Consider the following 23,484-nt stretch of genomic DNA (forward strand, 5'->3'; position numbering starts at 1 on the left):
CAGTGACAAGAGAAACCAGAAGAGAGATCAACTTCTCTTAAAGGATCAGTACCTTTTCCTGGACAAAGCTGGCGTACCCCAAGGAGAGGGGAGAGAAGTCTCATTTGTCAGGCAAGGAGGGATCTGTTCTGCACGACTACAGACAAAACAGACAGGGGTGGGAATAGAGAAGTTAGAAAAGAAAAGGAGAGGCCAGAAGCTTGTTAGTTTTACAATACCACCAACCAGTAAAAACCTTTATAGGATCCATCCTACAGAATCAGCAAGGACAACAAAGAATGCTACTGAGGAACGTGCATCAGGTAAAACAAACAGACTTGCACCACTCCACAATAATTAGGGGAAATTTATTTTTGCTCATTACTCAGCAGATATGGTAATCTACATAATCAAACCAGCACATTTAAACATCCTTCAAGGGTAAGGAGAGCAGGAATTGACAATAGGTCATTTCTTAGCAAACAAAGTTTGATTAACTTGCATTAGATGGGATTAAAAATAATATTCTGAGAATAAACTCTGCAAAAACATGACCATCAGATGGTTTAAGAAAGGAAGAAAAAGACTTGATAAAGAGGAATGGAAAATAAAAGGAAATTAGAAAGGAATCCATTTGCAATGACACTAGAGATTTAGTTACCCATCCTTGATTCATCAGATTCCACAACTAGCCAATATTACAGCATGTATTGTACACATCACCAATTGGTTAATTCAAAAATTTTTCAAATATTTCAAAGCGATTTTAACACAAAGTAACTAGGATTTTTTATGCTAATTTCTTTCAAGATGAAGGGATATAGATTTGCTCTCTTACAACATTAAAGGCAGTAGGCAAAATTTTCAAAAACAAGAGCTTGAAGTTATGCTCTTAAATACATATTTAGGCACCTAAAGAAGAGTTCTTGAGTTAAGAAAATATGAGCACTCTGCAGCTCCTCATTGATTTGATCAGAAGCTGCCAAATACTCAGCATTTTTATCAGGTCTCTTATTTAGCTGCTTAAATATTACTAGGAACCTAACATGAGACATCTATTTTTGAAAATCTTGCCCAACATATAGCACATGGACATGGAACAACAGCTTTGTGATTTAAGCAATGAAACTTAAATCAACGCTGCACTATTAGTTTCTTTAAAAAAAAGTTATACGTGAGAACTACCTTCAAAAATCAGAGTTATTTTGTAGGGGACCATTAAGAGATCTATTTACTATACATGATTTTAAAATCTCAAGTAGTTAGCAGCCTCATTGTCTCTAATGCTAAATTAATTTTAGAAAGCTAAATGGCAATTTCAAGGATCGCATCTCCATTGTCTAAAATAAATTTGTCATAACGAACGATCAAATAACTTGTTTTTAATGTATCCCATTTTTATGGCAGTCAGAAATTGGTGTGTACTGCAAAAGTAGCATATTTCTAATTTTATGATATTATGGATAAAGATCAAGTACTTCTGGATAATAAAAATATTGGAGAAGCAGACTACTTGTTGACAGTTTTCACCCACCAAATGGTCTTAAACTAAATGTCTCTCTGTTGCTTGGCGTCATGACCTAAGACATTCAACATTAGAGGTCACGTTGGTTTACATTTGAGTAGAGGAAAATGTCTTGCTCCACTTTGTGGATGAATAAAAAGGTGGAAACATCAAATTCTGCAAACACCACATTTCTAAAACCAGACATTTTTCAGAGAAAACAGATCATACCTGTCAAAAGAATCTGTGGCTACTTTGTAGAGATAAATAAAGAGTTTACTGCAATGCCTTAGTGTGGGTGCCACAGAGTCCATGGAGATTAGGTCATCCTCTAGTAGTCTTTGAAATGGTTGTGTATTTGATGGGAAGACATTCAAGGGGCTTATTTTTCTTGAGTCTGAGAAGCAGCCAAGCAATCGAACAGCATCTGCCAGCTTTTCATACTGGATCTCTGTTTTGAAGAAATGCGAGTTGGCTGGCTCATAGCGCATTGCTGCAGTCAATGTGCAGAACACAGTGTGAAGCAGTTCAAACACTTGATTCTGGTTTACTTTCTCCCAGCCATTCTTAGGTGGAGAGCACAAGGATCTTTCCATAGCAACAAGTAAAGATGTGACATACACAAATCCACCGACTTTTCTAAAAACAGTTCTTGTGCGATGACTCTCTCTTAGTACTGAGAGCAGGGCCTATGGATAGTCAAAAAAGAAAAAAGCATTTTATTAATAGCTTATAGCAACGCAAAATTTCTTGTCTGATATGCTAGCACAATTTATTTGTATTATTGTACTGTCTAAAGGCCCCAAAAGAGATTGGCATTTTATGCACCACACAGACAAATATAATATAAAGTCCCTGCTCCAAACAGTTTACTAACTAAATAGACAAGGTAGACAAAGAATAAAAGAAAGCAAGCATTATCCCTCTTTTACAGGTGGGAAACTAAGGGTCAAGGTCATACCAGAAGCCTGAGACAGAGTCAGCAATTGAACCAAGAATACCAGTCCAGTGCCTTAACCATAAGATTAGGTATATAAAGCATAAGGCATTGGTATGTAGAGACAGAAAGACAACACGCAACCTTTCATGTTAAAGCATTGTAATTTATATATCTACAAACAAAAACAAACTAAATGGTTGCCAAACTCTGCATTTGTACTTTAATAAAAGATCAGGCTATGACTTGTCAAGTGATGGACCATAACAGTGAGATCTAGATATTTTTACCTTAAGAGTTCCCATGTGGCTCCCATTGAAATCTTATGCATAAAGCTGATGACTGAGTGCTGTCAACTGTATAACCATATCATTGCCCTTAGCCATTGTATTGCAACTGGTGCTAAAAAGGAATTGAGGGACTGTTGGGCCCATCCAACCCTTTGAGCCCTCACATAGGGGCCGGGAGAGTATCTCGGGCACAGGTGTAGAGGCAATGGACACTGCTGGCTAAAACAATCCAATATCACATCCATAGGGTGCATGTGCACCAAGAGCGAAATCCATGTAAACAACCACTCGAAGGTGGCTTGATTTTTCTCTACTTATGAGGTAACAATGAGTTTGGTTGAGTAAGTGCTGAGATACTCTATTAAGCTTGCTCAAGAAAATTTAAAGTTTCCTTACTAAGTGTGACTTTTCATCAAATAGTGTCTTCAAAGACTTTATTTTCCTTTTAAAAAGGCCACTATAGAAGATGAAAAGACCATTTTGTAAAAGTAGGTTGCTCTATGAATGTAGTACTTTGTGGCTACTGTGAGGTTTAGGTGGTGAAGGATGATTTATTTTATTTTATTTTTATTATGAGAGTACAAAGATTTTGACTGCAGTAAAACAAGTGTTAGTTTTTGGAATTAAGAGGGGGGAAGAACAAAATTATTCTGTCATGATGAAACTGGAAGTTAAGCTTTATGCGGAAATAACTTACCACTCACTTTCCCACCTGGCGAAGTGGTGGCAATTAGAACAGAGTATGCGACTGACAGAAAGTATAAGTGTCACCTTGGACCTGAAAAGGAGTTTGCATTATTTTTTGCAGAACTACAGAAGGCCCCATTCAGGAATAAACTCTGATTTGAGGTCTAAGTCTTGAATTGGTATAAATGAAGTGACACACACGATAGCAAGTCATGAGGATGTCTTGCTTCATAAAGAAGTCAAGAGCTTCCAAAGCAACTACCTAAACTCTGAGATGGCTTCAAATTGAGTCCCAGTTTAAGCTATTGTACAGAAATCAAGAGAGAGATTTGTATGACACGAAGAGGTACAATGCTCCAAACAATAAAGCAGCCAAAGAGTTTCTGGTTATTTTGGAAGCCTCTAAACATAGAATCCAACTCCTTCTCCCAAAAGCTAAAAAACAAAGGCAAAATGTGTTAAAAATCTTATTTCTGAAACTTAAGTGAACAGACATAATTCTGAATATTCACAGGAAGCAGGATGGTTAACTAAAGTGGTGTCATTTTTACATAGATAGCTTTTAGTCCAGCCACATTAAGGTTTTTGTTCACTCATTTAGTCCCTTGACTTTGTTTCAAGAGTGGAAGGAAATCTGACCCAGTGCTGGTCAGAGAACTCATTCATAGCTGACGCCGTTCAGAACATAAAATCAGGTTCAAGATCCCTTTTAGAGCATTGCTAACATGCTTGCCAACAGGATCCCTTAAGAACAGTTAGATGCTCAGATAGGATATTTTATGTTGAAATCACTCAGAAATGGAAGCATATATTCTGGGGACAGAAATGAGCTTCTCAGCTTCAATCTTTTTGAGTTTTATAATGATTATGGTATTCTCTACTTATGGACCTTGTCAGAGAAAAGCCAGAGTAATATTTTATTTAAGGATTCACAGGTTGGAAAACTATACACTTTTTAACCTCTGTTTTAAAAGTAACTACTAAAAAGTAGCAGATTTTTCATCTTCCTACCGGATATCAGGAGACTTGGCTGTCTATACAGGGAACCACATTATTCTCACTAAATAATCTGCCAATGTCATCCAAACATGAGATAACTTTAGAAGACTACAAAAAAGTTAACCAAAACTGTAATCCAACTCCACATCCTTAACCTTTGCTCTGTGCTTGCAAGTCACTGAAGGTGGGAACAGTGCTGACTAAGCACTCAGATAGCAGCCAATCAGGTGAGTCTGAGTAAACTGAATAAAGAAAGAGAGCTCAGCAGGCAAAGTGTGACTAGATCAATCAGATAATATGTTGAGGTATTGAACAACCACAGGTGGATTTAAGGAAATTGAAATGGCTCAAGCTATTCAGCAGAATTTGTGGGAGCACTGAGGGCTGAAGAGATTTCCAAGGCAAGAGGAACCAGAAATCTGGCAACCATTTTGACAGTGGCCCCTTGAAATGGAAAAGTGGTACAAGACTCCCACAGTTAGACAACTGCTTACCTACCTCTAGCAAAGCTATCAAAACCTGGGCTGGACCAAGATGTTAGGGCAGATAGTAGCCTGTCCTGACCTGCCTGTGGAGCACCAATATTGAATGGGGCAGATGGCCTGGGCTATCTGAAACTAACTTCTGCTGTTACATATATAAGGACAAAAATTAGAACATATGGGGGGGGGGAAAGGAAAGTCGAACCTACTGTACGATTGTGACACTAGCCCTTGGATTCTAGAACTAAGTACCTCTGTTGTATCATTACAGGTGAGAATTACCCAGTAAATTAATGCCTCTCACCGGGAATGAGAATTAACACAGACTATCAGCTAAAATAAGATGATGGCTAAACTGAATGTTAGCACAAGCAAGTTCTAAAGCAAGAGCCAAAGACTGCAAACTATGTGTGGTCAGTCTATAAATTATATATTGAAAATGCTCTTAAAACCCCCCTACAGATATCAATACTAATGTTCTGCAACATAATTCACTAACTTAACTATTTTTCTGTCTTTCGCTGAATTTCTTTTACTTTATATGCTAACTGATTGTCATAGAATATCTTAGAACCATAGGACTGGAAGGGACCTCAAAAGGTCATCTAATCCAGTCCCCTGCACTCACGGCAGGATTAAGTATTATTTAGATTATCTCTGACAGGTGTTTGTCTAACCTGCTCTTAAAAATCTCCAATGATGGAGATTCCACAACCTCCCTAGGCAATTTATTCCAGTGCTTAACCATTCTGACAGTTAGGAAGCTTTTCCTAATGTCCAACCTAAACCTCCCTTGCTGCAGTTTAAGACTATTGTTTCTTGTCCTATCCTCAGAGGTTAAAAACAATAATTTTTCTCTCTCCTTCTTGCAACAACCTTTTATGCACTTTGCACTTGAAAACTGTTATGTCCCCTTTCAGTCTTCTCTTTTCCAGACTAAAAAAATAAACATTTGCAGTCTTCCCTCATAGGTCCTGTTTTCTAGACCTTTAGTCATTTTTGTTGCTCTTCTCTGGACTTTTTCCAATTTGTCCACATCTTTCCTGAAATGTGGCACACAGAACTGGAAACAATACTCCAGTTGAAGCCAAATCAGTGCAGAGTAGAGCTGAAGAATTACTTCTCAAGTCTTGCTTACAACACTCCTGCTAATACATCCCAGAATGAGATTTGCTTTTTCTTGCAACAGTATTACACTGTTGACTCATATTTAGCTTGTGGTCCACTATGACCCCCAGATCCCTTTCCGCAGAAATCCTTCCTAGGCAGTCATTTCCTATTTTGTATGTATGCAACTGATTGTTCCTTCCTAAATGGAGGAGTCTGCATTTGTCCTTGTTGAATTTCATCCTATTTACTTCAGATCATTTATTCAGTTTGTCTAGATCATTTTGAATTTTAATCCTATCATCCAAAGGATAGGTGGTATCATACCAGCTTGCTGCTATCAGAGTAAGACACATTTAATGTCAGAGCTTTCAAACAGACTAACTCCAATAGGAGAATTTATGAGTTTTTCATTCCTACATACTCCTTTTAAAATTGAAATGTCTGAATTCGGTGTACCAGTTCTCAGTTGTTTTCTAGAAAGGCTAATGTTCGACATCTGACTTCAGAAAAAGAGTGTGTTAAAATTTTAATCAAACCCTTGTACATAGTTAATTTCTCTTAAATTCTAGCACAACATGAAAAAAAATCTATTCAGGTGAGTTGAACTTTACGAGATGAATCATGGAAGTGTAGGACTGGAACGGACCTCAATAGGTCATCTAATTGAGTCCCCTGCACTCAAGGCAGGACGACGCAATAACTAGACCATTCCTGACAGGTGTTTGTCTAATCCAGCGGTTCTCAAACTGTGCATTGGGACCCCAAAGTGGGTCACGAACCTGGTTTAATGGGATCGCCAGGGCTAGCATTAGACTTGCTGGGGCCCAAAGCACCAGAGCCCTGCAGCCCGAGCCCTGGGGCCGAAGCCTGAGCCCTGGGGCCGAAGCCCATCCCCGAGGACTTCAATCCAGGTGGCAGGGCTCAGGTTACAGGCCTTCCACTTGGGGCTCTTTGCTCCCCCCTCCCCACACGCGGTGCAGGGCTTGGGCTCAAGCTTTGCTCTCCCATCATGGGATCGTGTAGTAATTTTTGTTGTCAGAAGGGGGTCAGTTCTTAACTTCCAATGATGGAGATTCCACAATCTACCCAGGCAATTTGTTCCAGTGCTTAACTACCCTGACAGGAAATACTTCTTACTGTTCAACCTAAAACCTCCCTTGCTGCAATTTTAGCCCATTGCTTCTTGTCCTATCTGCAAAGATTAAGAACAACAAATTTCACCCTCCTCCTTGTAACAAGCTTTTATGTACTTGAAAACTATTATGTCCTACCTCAGTATTCTCTTCTCCAGACTAAACAAACCATTCTTCCTCCCATCTCCCTGCCAATCTTTCCTTACAGGTCTTGCTTTCTAGACCTTAAATCATTTTGTTGCTCTCCTGTGGACTTTCTCCAGTTTATTCATGCTTCCTGAAATGTGATGCCCAGAACTGGACACAATACTCCAGTTGAGGCCTTATCAGCCCAGAAGGGAGTGGAAGAATTACATCTCATGTCCTGTTTTCAACACTCCCTGCTAATACATACCAGAGTGATATTCGCTTTTTTTTGCAACAGGATGACACTGTTGACTTAGGGCTCCTTTGAGCAGCCTCTTTAACAAAGTAATTTTCAGATTCTGGGAGACAGATTATAGGAGAGAGACTATCCCTTTGCTTCTCAGATAATCTGAACTATTACTAGTAACAATAAAAGTTCATTATCAGTCTGTTCCTGATGTATCAGTATTTTCTTAATAGGTAAATAATGGCTTCTGTAGTTGATTAATTGAAACTTGCAATTTGATTGTATGGTATTCGTATTCAAGTGAAAAATCAAAGAAACTCAAAGCCTTAATGTGATACCATTCAAGCTCTCTCAAAGAAACATGTTTTCAAAGGTCATGTTTTCATGTGTTACATACCAAAAAATGTAAACCATAACTCTGGACTGTAGACTTTACTATAGAAAGTCTAACTGAGTGATACAAACATCATATACAATTTCATCACTTTGCTCTATGTTTAGTCTTCTACAACTCTAAGATGACTACGCATTACCTAATCTCATTATAAGAGACCTTAACATTTTTAAGGCTACATTAATATACACCTGACCTAACCAGCTTGCAAAATCTAAGGAGTATTTGTTTGTCAAACTAGCAGTGAAAGATGAATTCTCCATATTTTCTTAAAAGCAGCAAAGAGTCCTGTGGCACCTTATAGACTAACAGACGTATTGGAGCATGAGCTTTCGTGGGTGAGTATCCACTTCGTCGGATGAATCATGCTCCAATACGTCTGTTAGTGTACATGGTGCCACAGGACTCTGCTGTTTTTACAGATCCAGACTAAGACAGCTACCCCGTTGATACTTGATGCCATATTTTCTTATACTTATTGGACACATTTCCACCATGGTCAGGGCTTGTGGTAAACATAGTTAGGCTGAGAAAACAGTGTTCAGATCCATACCAGGTTTAAATTAGAAGTTGACCCTCAAGGATTTATCAAGACTAGCAATGAAATATTGTGAACTGTTTGGATTAAATGAGGGCTCCCTCTAACTGAAACCTCATGGGTGTATCTATTCTTATGAGATTTCAACTGCATTTGAACTGGAAATTAAACCCTTTCTAATTTCGAATCCAACACAAATCAGGCTAAGATTAGAGGAATGAAACAAGCCTCCAGCTCAAAATCTGGGGATTTGTTCTCAATGATCTGGTTTTGGACCAGATCTAGTTATAAATTATTCATTTATTAATAACTCTGGGGATGTTTACAAAAAAAAAAGATTTTGCCAAGGAAAAATTCAACGATGGCACTAAAAATATGCTTCAGTTTGTGTGCGTGTGTTATGTTGTTTTTTTCAATTGTACCTAAATGATTTCTTAAACCCAGGTGGAAAGAGACTGCTTTTAGAACTTCATTTCCCATCCATCAGTAATTATTACACTTAATAATTATAAATGTAATACATACTGGTACTCTTTTTTGCCAGTTGTGTTTAAAAATTTGAGATCTGATTTGTATATGATTTTAATTCTAAAGTCACTGAACTGTTTTCAATATCTGAATACCATCATACATAAAATAAAAGTAGTTCTACAGTGTATATTTTAAATTCTTTAAATTAGAATTTCACTAGTTTAGGAATGGAAAGTATTAAGTTTTATTGCACTTACCCGTAATATATCTGTCTTCAGTTGTAGTTCTGTAGGTGGAGCTGAGTGCATCAGCCCTAATAAAGTGCCCATATCATCATCCCCACTAGGTGATAACACCAACTGTTGGATAATCATCAGTGCATGCTGTCGGCACTGTGGATACTTCACTATATTGTGTACACATCTTGCACCACCAAACTCCCTGAAAATACCTATAGTGTAAGAAAAAAGAATGTGGGAGACAATACACAATGTTTCTAAGGTACTGTGTCAAAACCTTGTATTTGTTCAAGCGCATTATCAGAGTATAACTGGACATAAAATGATTCATTTTTCACCAGTACAGAGTTAGTGACCATTTTCATCAGTCACACAGAAATTTACAACAGCTTTTTATATGAACATGAGCTGATCACAGTTAACTGGCATTCTAATTATATTCTCCCCTGGAATATTTTATATTAAAAGTTACTGTTGGAGTAATTTTGTAGTCCAATTCTAAGAATTTCCATGTCACTCTTACAGAAGCTTCATCACTGATTATTTTCTTCTTTCAAAGATTCATAGATTCTAGGACTGGAAGGGACCTCGAGAAGTCATCGAGTTCAGTCCCCTGCCCGTGTGGCAGGACCAAATACTGTGTAGACCATCCTTGATAAACATTTATCTAACCTACTCTTAAATATGCTTTCATGCTATAATTCAAAGAGTGGTGGGATGGACCCATATTATTTTTTTCTCTGACCCATGACCACACAGAGGGTAAACTGTTAAAAGCAGTGATTGTCATAATATGCTTGTACAGTTCTTAACATAATAGGGCCCCAATTCTAATTAAGCTTCTGGGTGTTACTGTGTAACAAATAAATTAGTAGTAGTAGTAATTGAAGATGGGCTCAGTCCTGTCACAGTATTTTCTAAGTCTATTTCCCTGAACATGTACAAAGCTAATCATTCAGGAAGGACACCTACACTACATCTAATACAGGGATTCTCAAACTGGGGGGTCAGGACCCCTCAAGAGGTCACAAGGTTATTACATGGGGTGGTCGGGAGCTGTCACCCTCCACCCCAGACTCCGCTTTGCCTCAGGCTTTTATAATGGTGTAAAACATATTAAAAAGTGTTTTTAATTTATTAGGCGGGGGCGGGGGGGTCACACTCAAGAAGCTTGCTATGTGAAAGGGGTCACCAGTACAAAAGTTTGAGAACCACTGATCTAATATTATATTATATTATATTTATTTAAAGTATCAATAAATGTAAATAAAAATCCCAGTAACTTTGTCTTATTCTCTCTCTCTCTCCTCCCCCTCCCCCTTTTTTTTTTTAAGTAAGAGTTAACAAAAATTCAGAATTTTGTTTTCTTTAAATGGGGCGGGGTCTCAATCATTCCGCCTTTCATTTTCCCAATCATTAAACAAAAATGTCTTTAATCCTTTGGTTCCACTCATAATATAAAATACATGTGTTTACAGAATGCCACCTTTGTAAGGCAGGCCAGAGTTGGGGAAAACTGCAACCTCATCAAATCTCCAAAATCATTTTTGATTGCCTCTAGGTAGGGAATCCTAGCAGTTGCTTTTTGTATATTAAAAGCTCTCTTTTTTACTTTTGGGTCTGCCGCACTTAGAATGATGGACCATACAGTATACATACTGCACCAGCCCTGGTGCAGCTGTCCCTGGGGCCACTCCAGCAGCAGTGGTGTGGCTGGCTGCAGAGCCGCTCCAGCGGTGGCCGGTATGGCTGTCCCCAGGGCTGCCTAAGCAGTCGGCACTCAGAGCCAGCTGCTAGGGCAACCCTGGGGACAGCCACACCGGCCGCTGCAGAAGTCATGGAATCTGTGACTTCCGTGACCTCCATGACAGACATGGAGCCCTAATGATGATCCGTTGTTTTATCATAGAAACAGACAGTCACCTTCAACAAGCAACAGCCTCTGTCAACCTGGTATGCTGCCAGTCAAGGAATTGCTTTCTTAAGCTTTTGTTCTTCAAAAATCTGGCTATTAAACCTATGAAAAAATACAGTATATGTAATAACTTGGAACTGATCTCCAATAACGGCCAATGAATGCCAGATGCTTAAAGTAAAACTCCAGTAACACACATGAATAACCATGTATTACCATATTAAGCGAGACAATTTTCTTCCTGACCCTCAAGGATGAGTTAAGTACTGAAGCATGAGGATTAATAACCTTTCTAGCTAGGATAACAATTAGTTAACTGCAGATTACTTTCTTAATTAATGTGTATGAGTATAAAATTTCTTCTTTCTATCCATTTCCAATTTTTTCCCTCCAGCTCTATCTTATGTCTCTTGGATCTGATACTACTATTAATGGACATGGTAAAATGGGAGGCTGATTGGCCTCTGACACAGTCACAGAACTAACTGCACCCCTCTCTGTTTTGTGATCTCTCTGGATATGTCTATACTGCAATTAGAAATGAACAGCAAGCCCATGCCAACTGACTTTGGCTCATGGGGCTTGGGCAGCGGGACCGTTTCACTGCAGTGTAGACTTCTGGTCTCGAACTGCACCCTGAGCTCTGTGACTCTCTCACCACACAGGGTTCTTGAGCCTAGGCACCAGCCTGAATTCAGAAATTTAACTCTGCAATGAAACAACCCCCAGCCTGAGCCCCATAAGCCCAAGTCAGATGGCATGGGTCAGCCACAGGTTTTTACTTGCAGTGTAGACATGCCCGCTGAGCACACTCCATCAGGTGTCAGGCCTTGTGCCTCTACATATCCTGGGGTGGAATTTTGCAATTCTCCTACTTCTAGACTTGGCAACAGTATCTTTTATGTACCATTCTGATCCTGCAGTTTCAACTGAGATCAGGCACCTGAGATCTTCCCTTCAGGAGCTGGTGACCAAGCAGCCTTCTTAAAATAAAAGTATGATTTGAGCAGAAGGAACAAAGCTTTGACAAAAAATGCATTTTAAAAACAGTCTACATATATGTCATCTTACCTAAAGCCCTATCATCCAGTGATGGTGATCTAAGTAGGCCTTCCTTTTAGAGACAGTCCCTGCTGGTGCTGTATCTCAGGCTGGTTCTCCTGATTTACCACAATACCTCTTTTGAGAGAGGGTGCCTTTCAAACCCTGCTATTGTTCTTTGGTTCTTCTGCGTTCTGAGGCTTTGACACTTCTTGTCAAAAGCAGTCCACCTAGGCTCTCTGGGAAATCAAGCCAGAATTCTCAGAGCCAACAGTTCTTCTTCACACAGCGCACAGTCAACTTGTGGAACTCCCTACCTGAGGAGGTTGTGAAGGCTGGGACTACAATAATGTTTAAAAGGGAACTGGATAAATTCATGGTGGCTAAGTCCATAAATGGCTATTAGCCAGGAAGGGTAAAGAATGGTGTCCCTAGCCTCTGTTCACCAGAGGATGGAGATGGATTGCAGGAGAGAGATCACTTGATTATTGCCTGTTAGCTTCACTCCTTCTGGGGCACCTGGCATTGGCCACTGTTGGTAGACAGATACTGGGCTAGATGGACCTTGGTCTGACCCGGTACGGCCTTTCTTATGTTTTGTCCTTTAGCAACTCTCAAGTGTTTGTTGTGGGGTAGCTTCTTGAGACACTTTTTCCATCCTCCTCATTTTTCAAGATTCATTCCTGTTCATTCCCAATATAGTCACACAGAAAACACCCCTAACAAGCCCACCAGAATATTCATAAATTATCACAGACCGGCTCAAAATCCATGAGACACACCATTCATTATTATATACTTATATTATATCTCCTCTTAATCTCAGTATAAATGAAGTAATCTTGATTCTTTAAATCTCTCCTTGCATGGAAGCTCTCCAGAACAAGTATTTTTGTCACCCTTCTCTGGTTCTTTTCCATTTCTGCTGTGCCTTTTCTGAGATGAAACAATCAAAACTGAACACAGCATTCAAGGTGAAAGCACATAATTGATTCATATAATACAATTGTAACATACACTGTATTATTCTTGACAACCTCCTTAATAGAGCCTAACTTGCTTCTTTCATCCATCAGTGAACAGATATTCTCACTGAGTTGCTCAGCATGACTTCTTTTTCCTCTTAAGAGTTACAACTTATCAGTATGCTTGAATAATATCATTTTCTCCTCCAAAGTACACTGAGTTGCATTTGTCTGCTTTGAATTTTATCTGTTATTATATTTTTCAATTATCTACTGTAGTTCCAGGTGGAGTTCTTTGCAATCTAATCTTGTCATACTTACTTAATGTTAATGTTAATAAATAGCAACTTTGGGCACCATATTAGGCACCCTTATCTTCCATATAATTGACAACCATAAAGCCTACAATAGACACAGCGATTTTCCGATATTAACCTCTTTGCATACTGACAAATAGGCCACATTTTACTACTTTAGTTTCCTATGTCTTGATTTTATGTTCCACCTTACACTTTACCTTATTCTTCACAGCCTCCTACTTTGCGTAAGCTACTATTCTAAAACTATTTTCAGTGGATTCAAGGTCAGCAAGACCTATTTTACCCTTACAGATATTTTGATGGAACAAAAGTCAGGAATTCTAAGATATAGTAACTCCATTTCAGACACCTTGCTGAAACCATCACACATTATTCACGAGAATGTGAGCAAGTGTTAGCAGGATCAGGGCCTTAAATTAATAAGGGGAAATATCTGCTATATATACACAATATAATATTTTCAAATCATTCTTAGTGTTCTTAATTGCCAATAAAAATTTCACAAAAATTGTCTGACATTAATTCTGATGCCTAAGTTTTCAGGTTCCCTTTTCTCCACCCCTACAGAAACAAACAATCTCGGTTATTCAAATGTAAAGTAGTACCTGAAACAACTTCTGACTAGTAAGCACCACATTTTCACTTTTGCATATCTCCAAAATGGAAAAACAAAATTTTATCAAAACTTTCCAAAACAAGACATTTATTTCTATACTCAGACTAAATAATGCAATACATCAGCCTGATACAGTAATTTTTACAGAAAGCTAAAAACACTTAAAAATACAGGCTCATAATGGAAATACTTTCTTAATCATAATTAAAATAAATCTGATTTGTATCCTGCAGAAAAACCGGTAGTCGCCCAACACAAAACTCTGCCGAGATTTAATAGCAAGGTATAAACAAGATTCCCATTATTTTTACAGAGTGAACTTTAAGACACTTGAGTATATTATGAAATATCACATTGAAATTGAATTATCAAAACAAATGAACAGTAAAACGTTCTGATGCATTACTCTGATTGCTTTTTAAATTATCTGTTTACTTGCTAATTTGCCACATTGAGTAATTCACAACAGGTCTTCCAGCCATGGTAATTAGCAAGGTTCTGCGGTAACAGAGTTAGTGCTACAATATCAACTAAGGGGAAATGGGATTATTGTTTTGCACTACACAGTTTATGGAAGAAATTTTAATCTTATAAATATATATTTTTTTGCACAATGAAGGGAATATCCAGTGTACTGAATTTAATTTTCTATTCCATAAGTTAGGGATAAATATATAAATATATGATTGCGGAAAAAAAAATTAGTTATCAAGGTTATTTGATGTGAAACCAAAGACCTATTCCACTCTGTACTTCATCATCAACAAAATAATCTACTCCAATTACAAACTGTTCTACATTGTTAAGTATTTTAAGCTTTCGTTTTACTAGCAACAAGTTGCAGGAGTAAGACAGCCTGATAGATAGTTACTGTCAAAAAGATAATTCAGTGGGTAACAATTAGGAATGTTGTTGACAGGCTGCCAAGAAGAATTATGTCAGTTTGCATTTGGTGCAGGTGTGAAATGATATCCACTATGGAAACATTGTATGGTAGGTAACCTATTTTATAAGAAGAGACCAGAACATTAATACAGCATCAAAAGAGAAACTCATACCCTAACTGGAAGAGATGTAAATTCACTATGCTAAGGAAAATGGTATTTATTTTTTTTCATTTCAGGCATTTATCACCTCTACTCCTAACATTTATTGAGCACTTGAAACATTTCCCATTTCAAGTAAGATACTACAAACCACATTAAAGGGAAATAACATGGTGCAGTAATCATTGTTTGTTTGGGTGGTTTTTTTGTTTATTTGTTTTGTTTTTAACAGCACTAACTGTAGCTAGACTCACATCAAAATTACAGAAGTAATCATTTTAAATACACATGCACACATTCTTCAACGTAAAATCCAGAGAAGCTTCCACTTTCCTGCTTGTAGGCCAGAAGAAAGAAAAAGTCAGGAAAAATTTAATTCTGCTTAAAAGCCATTATGACAAGCGCTGGAAATGTTTCACACTTTCAGGTAAATTTCAATACATTTTTACAAATTATTTCCTTGTAAATGTTGTGTTGTAACTTTTTAAAAATTGTATTGCTACTTAGTCTCCACCAGTTCCAGATAAAACTAGATAACTCCCACAGCCCACTTTGATTTCTCCTCCTCTTCTTTGTTTGTTACAAGGATAGATCATTCCTTCAACAGTCGTTCTTCCCAACCTATGGCCTGACATCAGCTTTACCACCCATTACACAGGCTTCCCATCCAAAGCCTACTGAAGTTAATTATTTCAAAGGGCAGGTGGTGTAGGTTACTTAAAACAGAGAGAGCGTGGCACACACAAGCATACAAAACTAAAATATGGAGGGGAAGGGATAGCTCAGTGGTTTGAGCAACGGCCTGCTAAACCCAGGGTTGTGAATTCAATCCTGGAGGGGGCCACTTAGGGATCAGTGGCAAAAATCAGTACTTGGTCCTACCTATTGAAGGCAGGGGGCTGGACTCCATGACCTTTAGAGGTCCTGTCCAGTTCTAGGAGATAGGTATAATCTCCAATTATTGTTTAAAAACAAAAAAACAGAAAATACTAACTGAATATTAAATATCACTGCAGTTTCCAGATTGTTCCCATTCACTTGAGATTCATTCTTCTCCCCTACCCCTCACGAACATTACAGGTTAGCAGCCAAACAATGTTTTATGAGCAACTGAGCTGCTTTCAAATTTATCTGTATTCAGAAAGCCTAAATCAGAGAATGATCAATTAAAGTAAATCGAATCATGATCATTTTAACAGCTTCTAATTTCTCTTTGCTAAGTAAAAATAAAAGTAAAAAAGGCCTAGATTCTTTGAAACACAGGTGAGAGTTGAGGAAAAGAAACAGGCAGGAATAAAGACATTTTAAAGAGCTTTAGGCCTATAGCTGCTAATTTCTGTAGTGTATTTTTTTTAATTGGTCAGCAAGAGGCAGGATTTAAAAGAGTTATCGGCTTCTCCTCCCTCTTATTTACATAGAGGGCACATATATATAGATTAGATACAGCTTGAGGATGAAATACAGAAACAATGAGGAAGCACTCCATGCATCTGAAGAAGTGGGGTGTTTTACCGAAGAAAGCTTATGCCCAAATAAATCTGTTTGTCTTTAAGGTGCCACAGGACTCCTCGTTGTTTTTGTGGATACAGACTATCACGGCTACCCCTCTGATACACAATAGAGTAACTTACATTATAATGTGAGTTTGAAAATAGCATAATTTTCAAAACTACCTATGTAACGGAGTACACACCTGATACATGCAAATTGGGAATAAGCTCAAGTAAAGGGCAAGGTGTGTTTAGACAGACATCTATACATTCAGTTACTTGATTTATGTGAATATCCAGTGATTTCAGTAGCAAATAAGATATTCAGTAATGTGCTCCTATTTTATATTATAAACCAGGGGTCAGCAACCTTTCAGAAGTGGTGTGCCGAGTCTTCATTTATCCACTCTAATGTAAAGGTCTCGCGTGCCAGTCATACATTTTAATGTTTTTTAGAAGGTCTCTCTCTACAAGTCTATATATTATATAACTAAACTAGTGTTGTATTGTAAAATAAACAAGGTTTGCAAAATGTTTAAGAAGCTTCATTTAAAATTAAATTAAAATGTTGATCTTACGCCACCGACCCACTCAGCGCACTGCTGGTCTGGGGTTCTGTTCACCTAGGCCAGCAGTGAGCTGAGTGGGGCCTGCGGCCGGGATCCCAGCTGGGAAGGGTCTGGCAGCCAGAACCCCAGACTGGCAGCGGGCTGTGTGCGGTTGGTGGCTGGGATCCCAGACTGGCAGTGCGTGAGCGGCTCAGCCCACTGCCACTCAGGGGTTCCATCCGCCAGCTCCTGCCAGACGGGATCCCGGCTGCCGGACCTGCTCAGCCCAGTGCCGGTCTGGGGTCCTGGCTCTGCCCACATACAGTGGATACCTACTTTCTCTCTGGTTCTGGCCCATTCACTTCCTCTCTCTGCACTGAGCTGAGAGTTGGAGTGGACCGAGGACAGGGCTAGGGGTGAGGAGTCTGGCCAGGAGCTAGAATGGAGGGGGCTCAGGAGGTTTGGATGTGGGGGCACTTACCTGGGCAACTCCCATGTGGTGTGAGGGGTGCAGGTGGGAATGTGAGTGAGGGTGCAGGGGCTCCCGTTTGGTGCTCAGGGTGGGGCTGGGAATGTGGGGGGTGCAAGAGTCAAGGGAGAGGGCTGGGGGCATGTGAGTGGGGCGCAGGTGTCAGGGTAGGGGGGCTGGGTATGTATGGGGGTGCCAGTCAGGGCTCGGGTCATGGGGGGGTGAATGAGTCAACAGCGGGCTGGGTGGTACAGGGCTCAGGGCAGGGGCCTGGAGGTGTGGGGGGTGCAGGGCTCAGGGCAGAGGGCTGGTGACTGCTGCCCCCAGAACCCCTAACTCCCCCCGCTCCTTGTCCCGACTACCCCCTCCTGGGACCCCACCCCCTATCTAAGTCTCCCTGCCCCTTATCCCCTGACTGCCCCCCTAGGATCCTACACCCTACCTGTCCCCCGACTGCCCCAACCCTTATCCACACCCCTGCACCCAGACAGACCCCCTGGACTTCCATGCCTATCTAACCGCTCCCCGCCCTGACAGGATCCCCAGAACTCTGGACCCATACAACCCTCCCCTCGCTCCCTGCCTGCCCCAGCCCCTCTCCACACCTCTACCTCCTGATAGTCCCCCCAGAACTCCCGACTCATCCAACCCCCACAGATAGCTCCTTGTCTGTGGACCACCCCCTCCAGAGACCCCCCCCACCCTAATGCTCCCCTGGGACCCTCTTTGCTCCCTGTCCCCTGACTGCCCTGATCCCTATCCACTCCACAAACCAACCCCGGGACTCCCATGCCCCATCCAACCCTCCTTGCTCCCTGACTGCCCCCTCCAGAGAACCTCACCCCTAACCACCTCCCAGTATACCACCCTCCCATTCAACTCACCCCTTACCTAACCCCCCAGCCCCAGAGCCGGCCCCCTTACCATGAGGTTCCTCGTTCATCCGGAGCCCTGCTGCCGCCACTACCCCGCGCGCGCACCCCTGCTCCGCTGCACCCCGCCCCTCAGAGCACTGTGCGCGTGACAGCAGGGCTCCAGATGAGCGGGGAGCATCTTTCCCTCTCCACGGAGCCAAACGCTGCCCCGTGGGAGCGCCCAGCCCCAGCCCCTAGAGCGCTGCGCGCGCGCGGCAACAGAGCTCTAGGGAAAGGCGGGGGAGAGGGCAGCGGCTTGCTGCGCTCGGGTCGGCACACCCCGCGGCTTGCCGCGTTGGCAGGATTTTTAATGACACGCGGAGTCCCAGCAGGCAGCCGCGTGCCAAAGATGGCACGCGTGTCATAGGTTTCCGACCCCTGTTATAAACTATACGTATAGCTTATTTTTAGTAAAAAGTTGAATAGGTAAGCTTAACCCTACAACTAAACAGACTGAAAGTGTTCATAGTCCTATCATTATTTTGTTTTAACTGTATTATATAGATTTTTATTCTTAAAAATATAACAGGAAACAAAGTAAAACTACAAGGTCACGTTAAACTATATTTTCAATTCCTGCAGCACACGACAGTCAATACATGACTCACAGACAAGATCAGTAGACTTTGACCACAGAAATGGAATGTAATAATAAAGTGCTGTACTATTAATATGTTGTATTTCAAGGTCAAATGCATTATAAGTGATGCAAACAATCTTACATTTAGCCCAATCAGTCAATATCACTCATTTAAATCATGCCTTTTTAAGTATGCACTTCAGAGTCCACTATTATCATAACTGATGTAACTTCTATAATTACCTGCATTTGTGTTTGATCCTTGTAGTAGTATTGTCAAGGTCTCCATAACCAATAAAGCTAGCTGCTTTTGGTCCTCAAAAGAACTGAGGGTTCTCGAATCCCCTAGAAAATAAATTTCAAAAGTTCATTGCACTGAAAACAACAAAGCTGACTTTTTTTAAAAAATGATTAAAAAATAAAGTTTTGTTCCTTTCACCAATCCCCATTTTTTTTGGCTTCCACACAAAAAACATGCTCTAACAAATTTTTAAACCACACAAACACTCAGGAAAGTTGCAACAAATTAACTTAAGGTTAAATAATGTATATTAAAATACATTAAACCCACCTGTAGATGCTCTCATTGAGAAGTAAAATTGCCTTAGTTTGCTTTAGCTTAATCTACACAGGAATATCATGTGCTTTAACATCACACCTTTAGTAAAGTCATCTCAATTTCCCTCAGGGCTTCTCGAAACAAATATTTTGTTCGCAGCAAGGTGGGGTGTTAATCTACCCTGCAATAGTGTGTCGGGCAATAGCTATCTGCATGGATCCTGCTGATGCCCACTAACAGTTTGTTAATGTGCTTTGATCTATCCTACTTTGAAAGGGGAGATTAAAGTGCACTGATGAACTGTTAGTGTGCAGAGTTCACCCAGACAGTGAGCATTAGGCTAGTGCACAGCAGACACACATCCAAGCTTGCCGCAAACTAAATGTTTGTGTAGACAAGCTCTAACAATTAAAATCTGCAGTAGGTGACACAAACCGTTAATGATTTCCAAAACAAAAACAACTTTTATCACCACGTTAAAGACTCATGCTCTCATTCTACTGAAAGAAAAAACAGTTCACTCTCCACCCAAGCATGAAAATACAGCTCTTTTTTTTGGAAAGTTAACTTGAAAAAAAATCTATTAAAACAGAAGAGAAGCAGTAATTTGCAATAATCAAATAAAAGAATCCTCTCACTCTTTATACTTAAAATAAGACAGTTACCAAAGTGGTCTGAAGCACCAAACAAAAAATTAGCATCTCTCTTTTGCTCTCTAACTAACGAGCAGCACAACTAATCATTTCTTACAAAATGGTATGCAAAGTTTAAGTCAGAAATTTGTTTTAAAAGTGAATTATCACAACAAATGAAAACAGGTTGACAACTGTGCAGTAGACATTGCACCTGTATCTATTATTTCAGTGTTTATAATTCTACTTCCTGATGCTGTATTATTATATATTTTTAAGTGTGCAGGGTTTGTCCTATTCAATTCTTAGATAGAGAGCTTCCAAGAAAAATCCCAGTGCACTGCATTAAGTGGCGCTGATGATTCATCAAGCATGTGAGCTGAATCAATGCCAAGCACAGTATTTTAGATGTGTTATGCTGCTTGATCGCAGAGACATCTTAACTGCTTTGGTAGTTATTAAAGATCCCATAGCACTTTCACAAGAATAAGCGTACTGCTCCTAGTGCCCTATCCAAATGTCAATTTGATCCTTTTGTTGACAGACTCTAGATAGGCACTCTTAAGAACTGAAGTAATTTTCGGGGGAGGGCTGCAGGCTTAGGTCTTCATCTAGTAGGCCATCATCACTCCCATTAACAAATCTCTAGGACATGGTGCAGGGCAGATTTTTCATCCAGTATTTGATTATGAAATATTGCTGGTTACTTATAATGGTCTGAGCAGTTTAAAATGGTTTATCAAGTTATCACACGCTGAGATGCCACAGGCAACAGATGCATAAAATTCATTAGACATGTTATAAGTTGAATGGAGACAAGCAAAATATAGTTTCAGCCAGAAAATTAAACTAAACTGTTACATGGTGTAAGTGAGAAGTGTTCAACACCTGAGATGGATGAAGAGATTTGTTTGTGTGTTTATAGCAATATAGCCCCACAAAGCTTGAAAGGGCTCTGCAAACATGGACCCTCTCTCTCACATGGAGAAAAAGTGACTCATTGGGACTTCTTCAGAGGTGAAAGTAAGCTGGTACACCCCAGTACAGTGTACCGGCAAGAGCCGGTGCGCCATACCAGGGGGCCCAGCTTCCCCAGGTGGCAATTTAAAGGGCTTGGGGCTCCCAGCACTGGATAGAGCCCCAAGTCTTTAAATTGCTGCCAGAGCCCCGCTGCTGGAGCCCTGGGGTAGCGGCGGCAGGGCTCCAGGGGCTATTTAAACGGCCCAGGGCTCCCGCTGTCTCTACAGCCCCAGGTCTTTAAATAGTCACAGGAGCCCTGCTGTTGGAGCCCTGGGGTAGCAGCGGCAACCAGGGGCTCCGGCAGTGGCTTAAAAGGCCCGGGGCAGTAGCAGCGGCTGAGCCCTGGGCCTTTAAACTGCTGGCGGAGCCCCCAGCTGCCACTGCTACTCTGGTGGGGGAGGGGAGGGCACTTACCGGTACAGGGCAGAACGGTGCTGGCTCTGACCCCCCAATCCCCGCCCCTTCTGCCTGAGGCCCCATCCCTTCCGATGGCCAGATCCAGCCCCAACTTATCCCCGTACCAGTAAATCCCTATTTCTACTTTCACCCCTGGACTTCATGCAAGAATAAAGGTCTGTGCTTCAAGAGTACTTTAGTAGGTTAGGTCATACTGTAAACTACTGTGGTAACTGGGATGAAAATCAATATATAATTATACAAAGGGCATTCCCCTCTTGTTAATTTTTGCCCTATACTAGAATAACCTAAATATAATATTACATTATATAGTTTTTTTTTAAAAAGTGGAAAACTCCAGCTACTATCTATTTTTAATAAATATTTTGCACTTATATAGTACCTTTCTTTAGAGGACCTCAAAGCACTTTCTAAAGGTTGATAAATATCATCATAATATTACATAAGAAAACAAGTACAGAGAGTTTAAGTGAGCTTCACAACATCACATGGTGATTCATTGGCAGTGTAGAGAACAGAACTCAGGTGACCCAACTAACCAGAACTAGCCCTGCTAACCAACACTAGTCTCTTTTAGCATCCAAAAACATGTACATAAAAAAAACAAGGAAAACACTCTACCTTGATCATTCAGAGCCTGAGTGGGATCTTTCAAAAGGGCTGCATATTTGTGCAAAAGGTTTACCATCACCTCCAGAAGCCCCACCTCCCTGAAGACATCCTTAAAGATGTAGTCATGACGGGTGAACTTAAGAAGTGTTTTCATTGCAATGATGCTACACTGGTAAGACGTGCTGGACTTTAAGAGGATGCTGACACTAATCAGTTCTTTACAAGGAATATAATTCAAGCTAAAGACGACCAACTCCAGCATCTCAAAGTATTTGGTCTGCACTTCTGGAAGCTTGGAAATTTTCTCTGCAAACTGGGACAAGGTGTGCTGTGATTCCAAGATGAAGTAGTTGGCATTGTCCGCTATGTAAATACTTGTAATGGCATCCAGAATAATTTGTGCAAGATAGTTAGTTTTTGCTTTCAAAAATGCATTTTGAAGGACAGAGAAAGCTTGAATATTCCTCACGCTATGACCTACAATAGGAAACAAGGGGAAAAAACAAAATTCTTTATACCTCTTTGCTTGATCATATTAAGGGAGAAGTATGAATTAAACAAACAAACAAACAAACAAACAATTTTTCCCCCTGTAGCCCAATAAGCATAAACAAACTCTACTAAAATGGATTTTTCAAAGAGCAAGAACACACTAAAACATCCTTTAAAAGAACTCCTCCCACTTATTTCACAATTCTGAATTGAAAGATCTATTATTTATTGTTGCTTAAGATGGCATTTCTCTTTGAACATAAACTTTGGCATGTGTACCAACCGAAAAATATAGTATTTTAAATGATCAAATCTGAATGCAATTTAACGGATTAAAAATCTGAATAGGTCATAGTTGAGATAGGAAATTTACTTCTTTGAGAAGCACTATGTTTGATCACAATGGAAAACTTTGCACCGTGTGCCAATCAGTTACCTATAGTAATGCAAGCAGACTGAGTTTGGAATGATATGCAGCAGCAACCCCCTCACAACTACCTCTCAATAATATCACAAGTAGTAATGCCAGTCATAAGAAAAAAGTGTTGACCAAATTAAAGCTCAGTAACATGCACATTCTTTTAACTTCCCCCACCTCCGAACAGATTGGAAGTCACTTGTGGAACAAAGAGAGTCAGACCAGATTGCAGGACCAGGGGGTTTGGCATTACATCCCTGAGTGGGCTACAAACACTGCCAGCCAGTGACGGCC

The 23,484-nt window shown here is 40.2% G+C and overlaps 1 protein-coding gene across 4 annotated transcripts in view; it reads right to left on the reverse strand.

Annotated features, from left to right (window-relative positions):
• Positions 1–23,484, reverse strand: part of WDFY3 (WD repeat and FYVE domain containing 3) — a 313,760-nt gene that overhangs the window by 144,274 nt on the left and 146,002 nt on the right. For all 4 annotated transcript variants that reach the window (XM_050945097.1, XM_050945098.1, XM_050945096.1 and 1 more), the window contains 5 exons: positions 22,290–22,757; positions 19,284–19,385; positions 9,155–9,348; positions 1,715–2,172; positions 53–136 (listed from right to left, as the gene is read on the reverse strand). In XM_050945097.1, coding sequence (XP_050801054.1) covers positions 53–136; positions 1,715–2,172; positions 9,155–9,348; positions 19,284–19,385; positions 22,290–22,757 — 1,306 coding nt within the window. The remainder of the gene's footprint in view (positions 1–52; positions 137–1,714; positions 2,173–9,154; positions 9,349–19,283; positions 19,386–22,289; positions 22,758–23,484) is intronic.

Source organism: Gopherus flavomarginatus, chromosome 3, assembly GCF_025201925.1.
Source record: "Gopherus flavomarginatus isolate rGopFla2 chromosome 3, rGopFla2.mat.asm, whole genome shotgun sequence".
In the NCBI taxonomy this organism is placed as follows: Eukaryota; Metazoa; Chordata; order Testudines; family Testudinidae; genus Gopherus; species Gopherus flavomarginatus.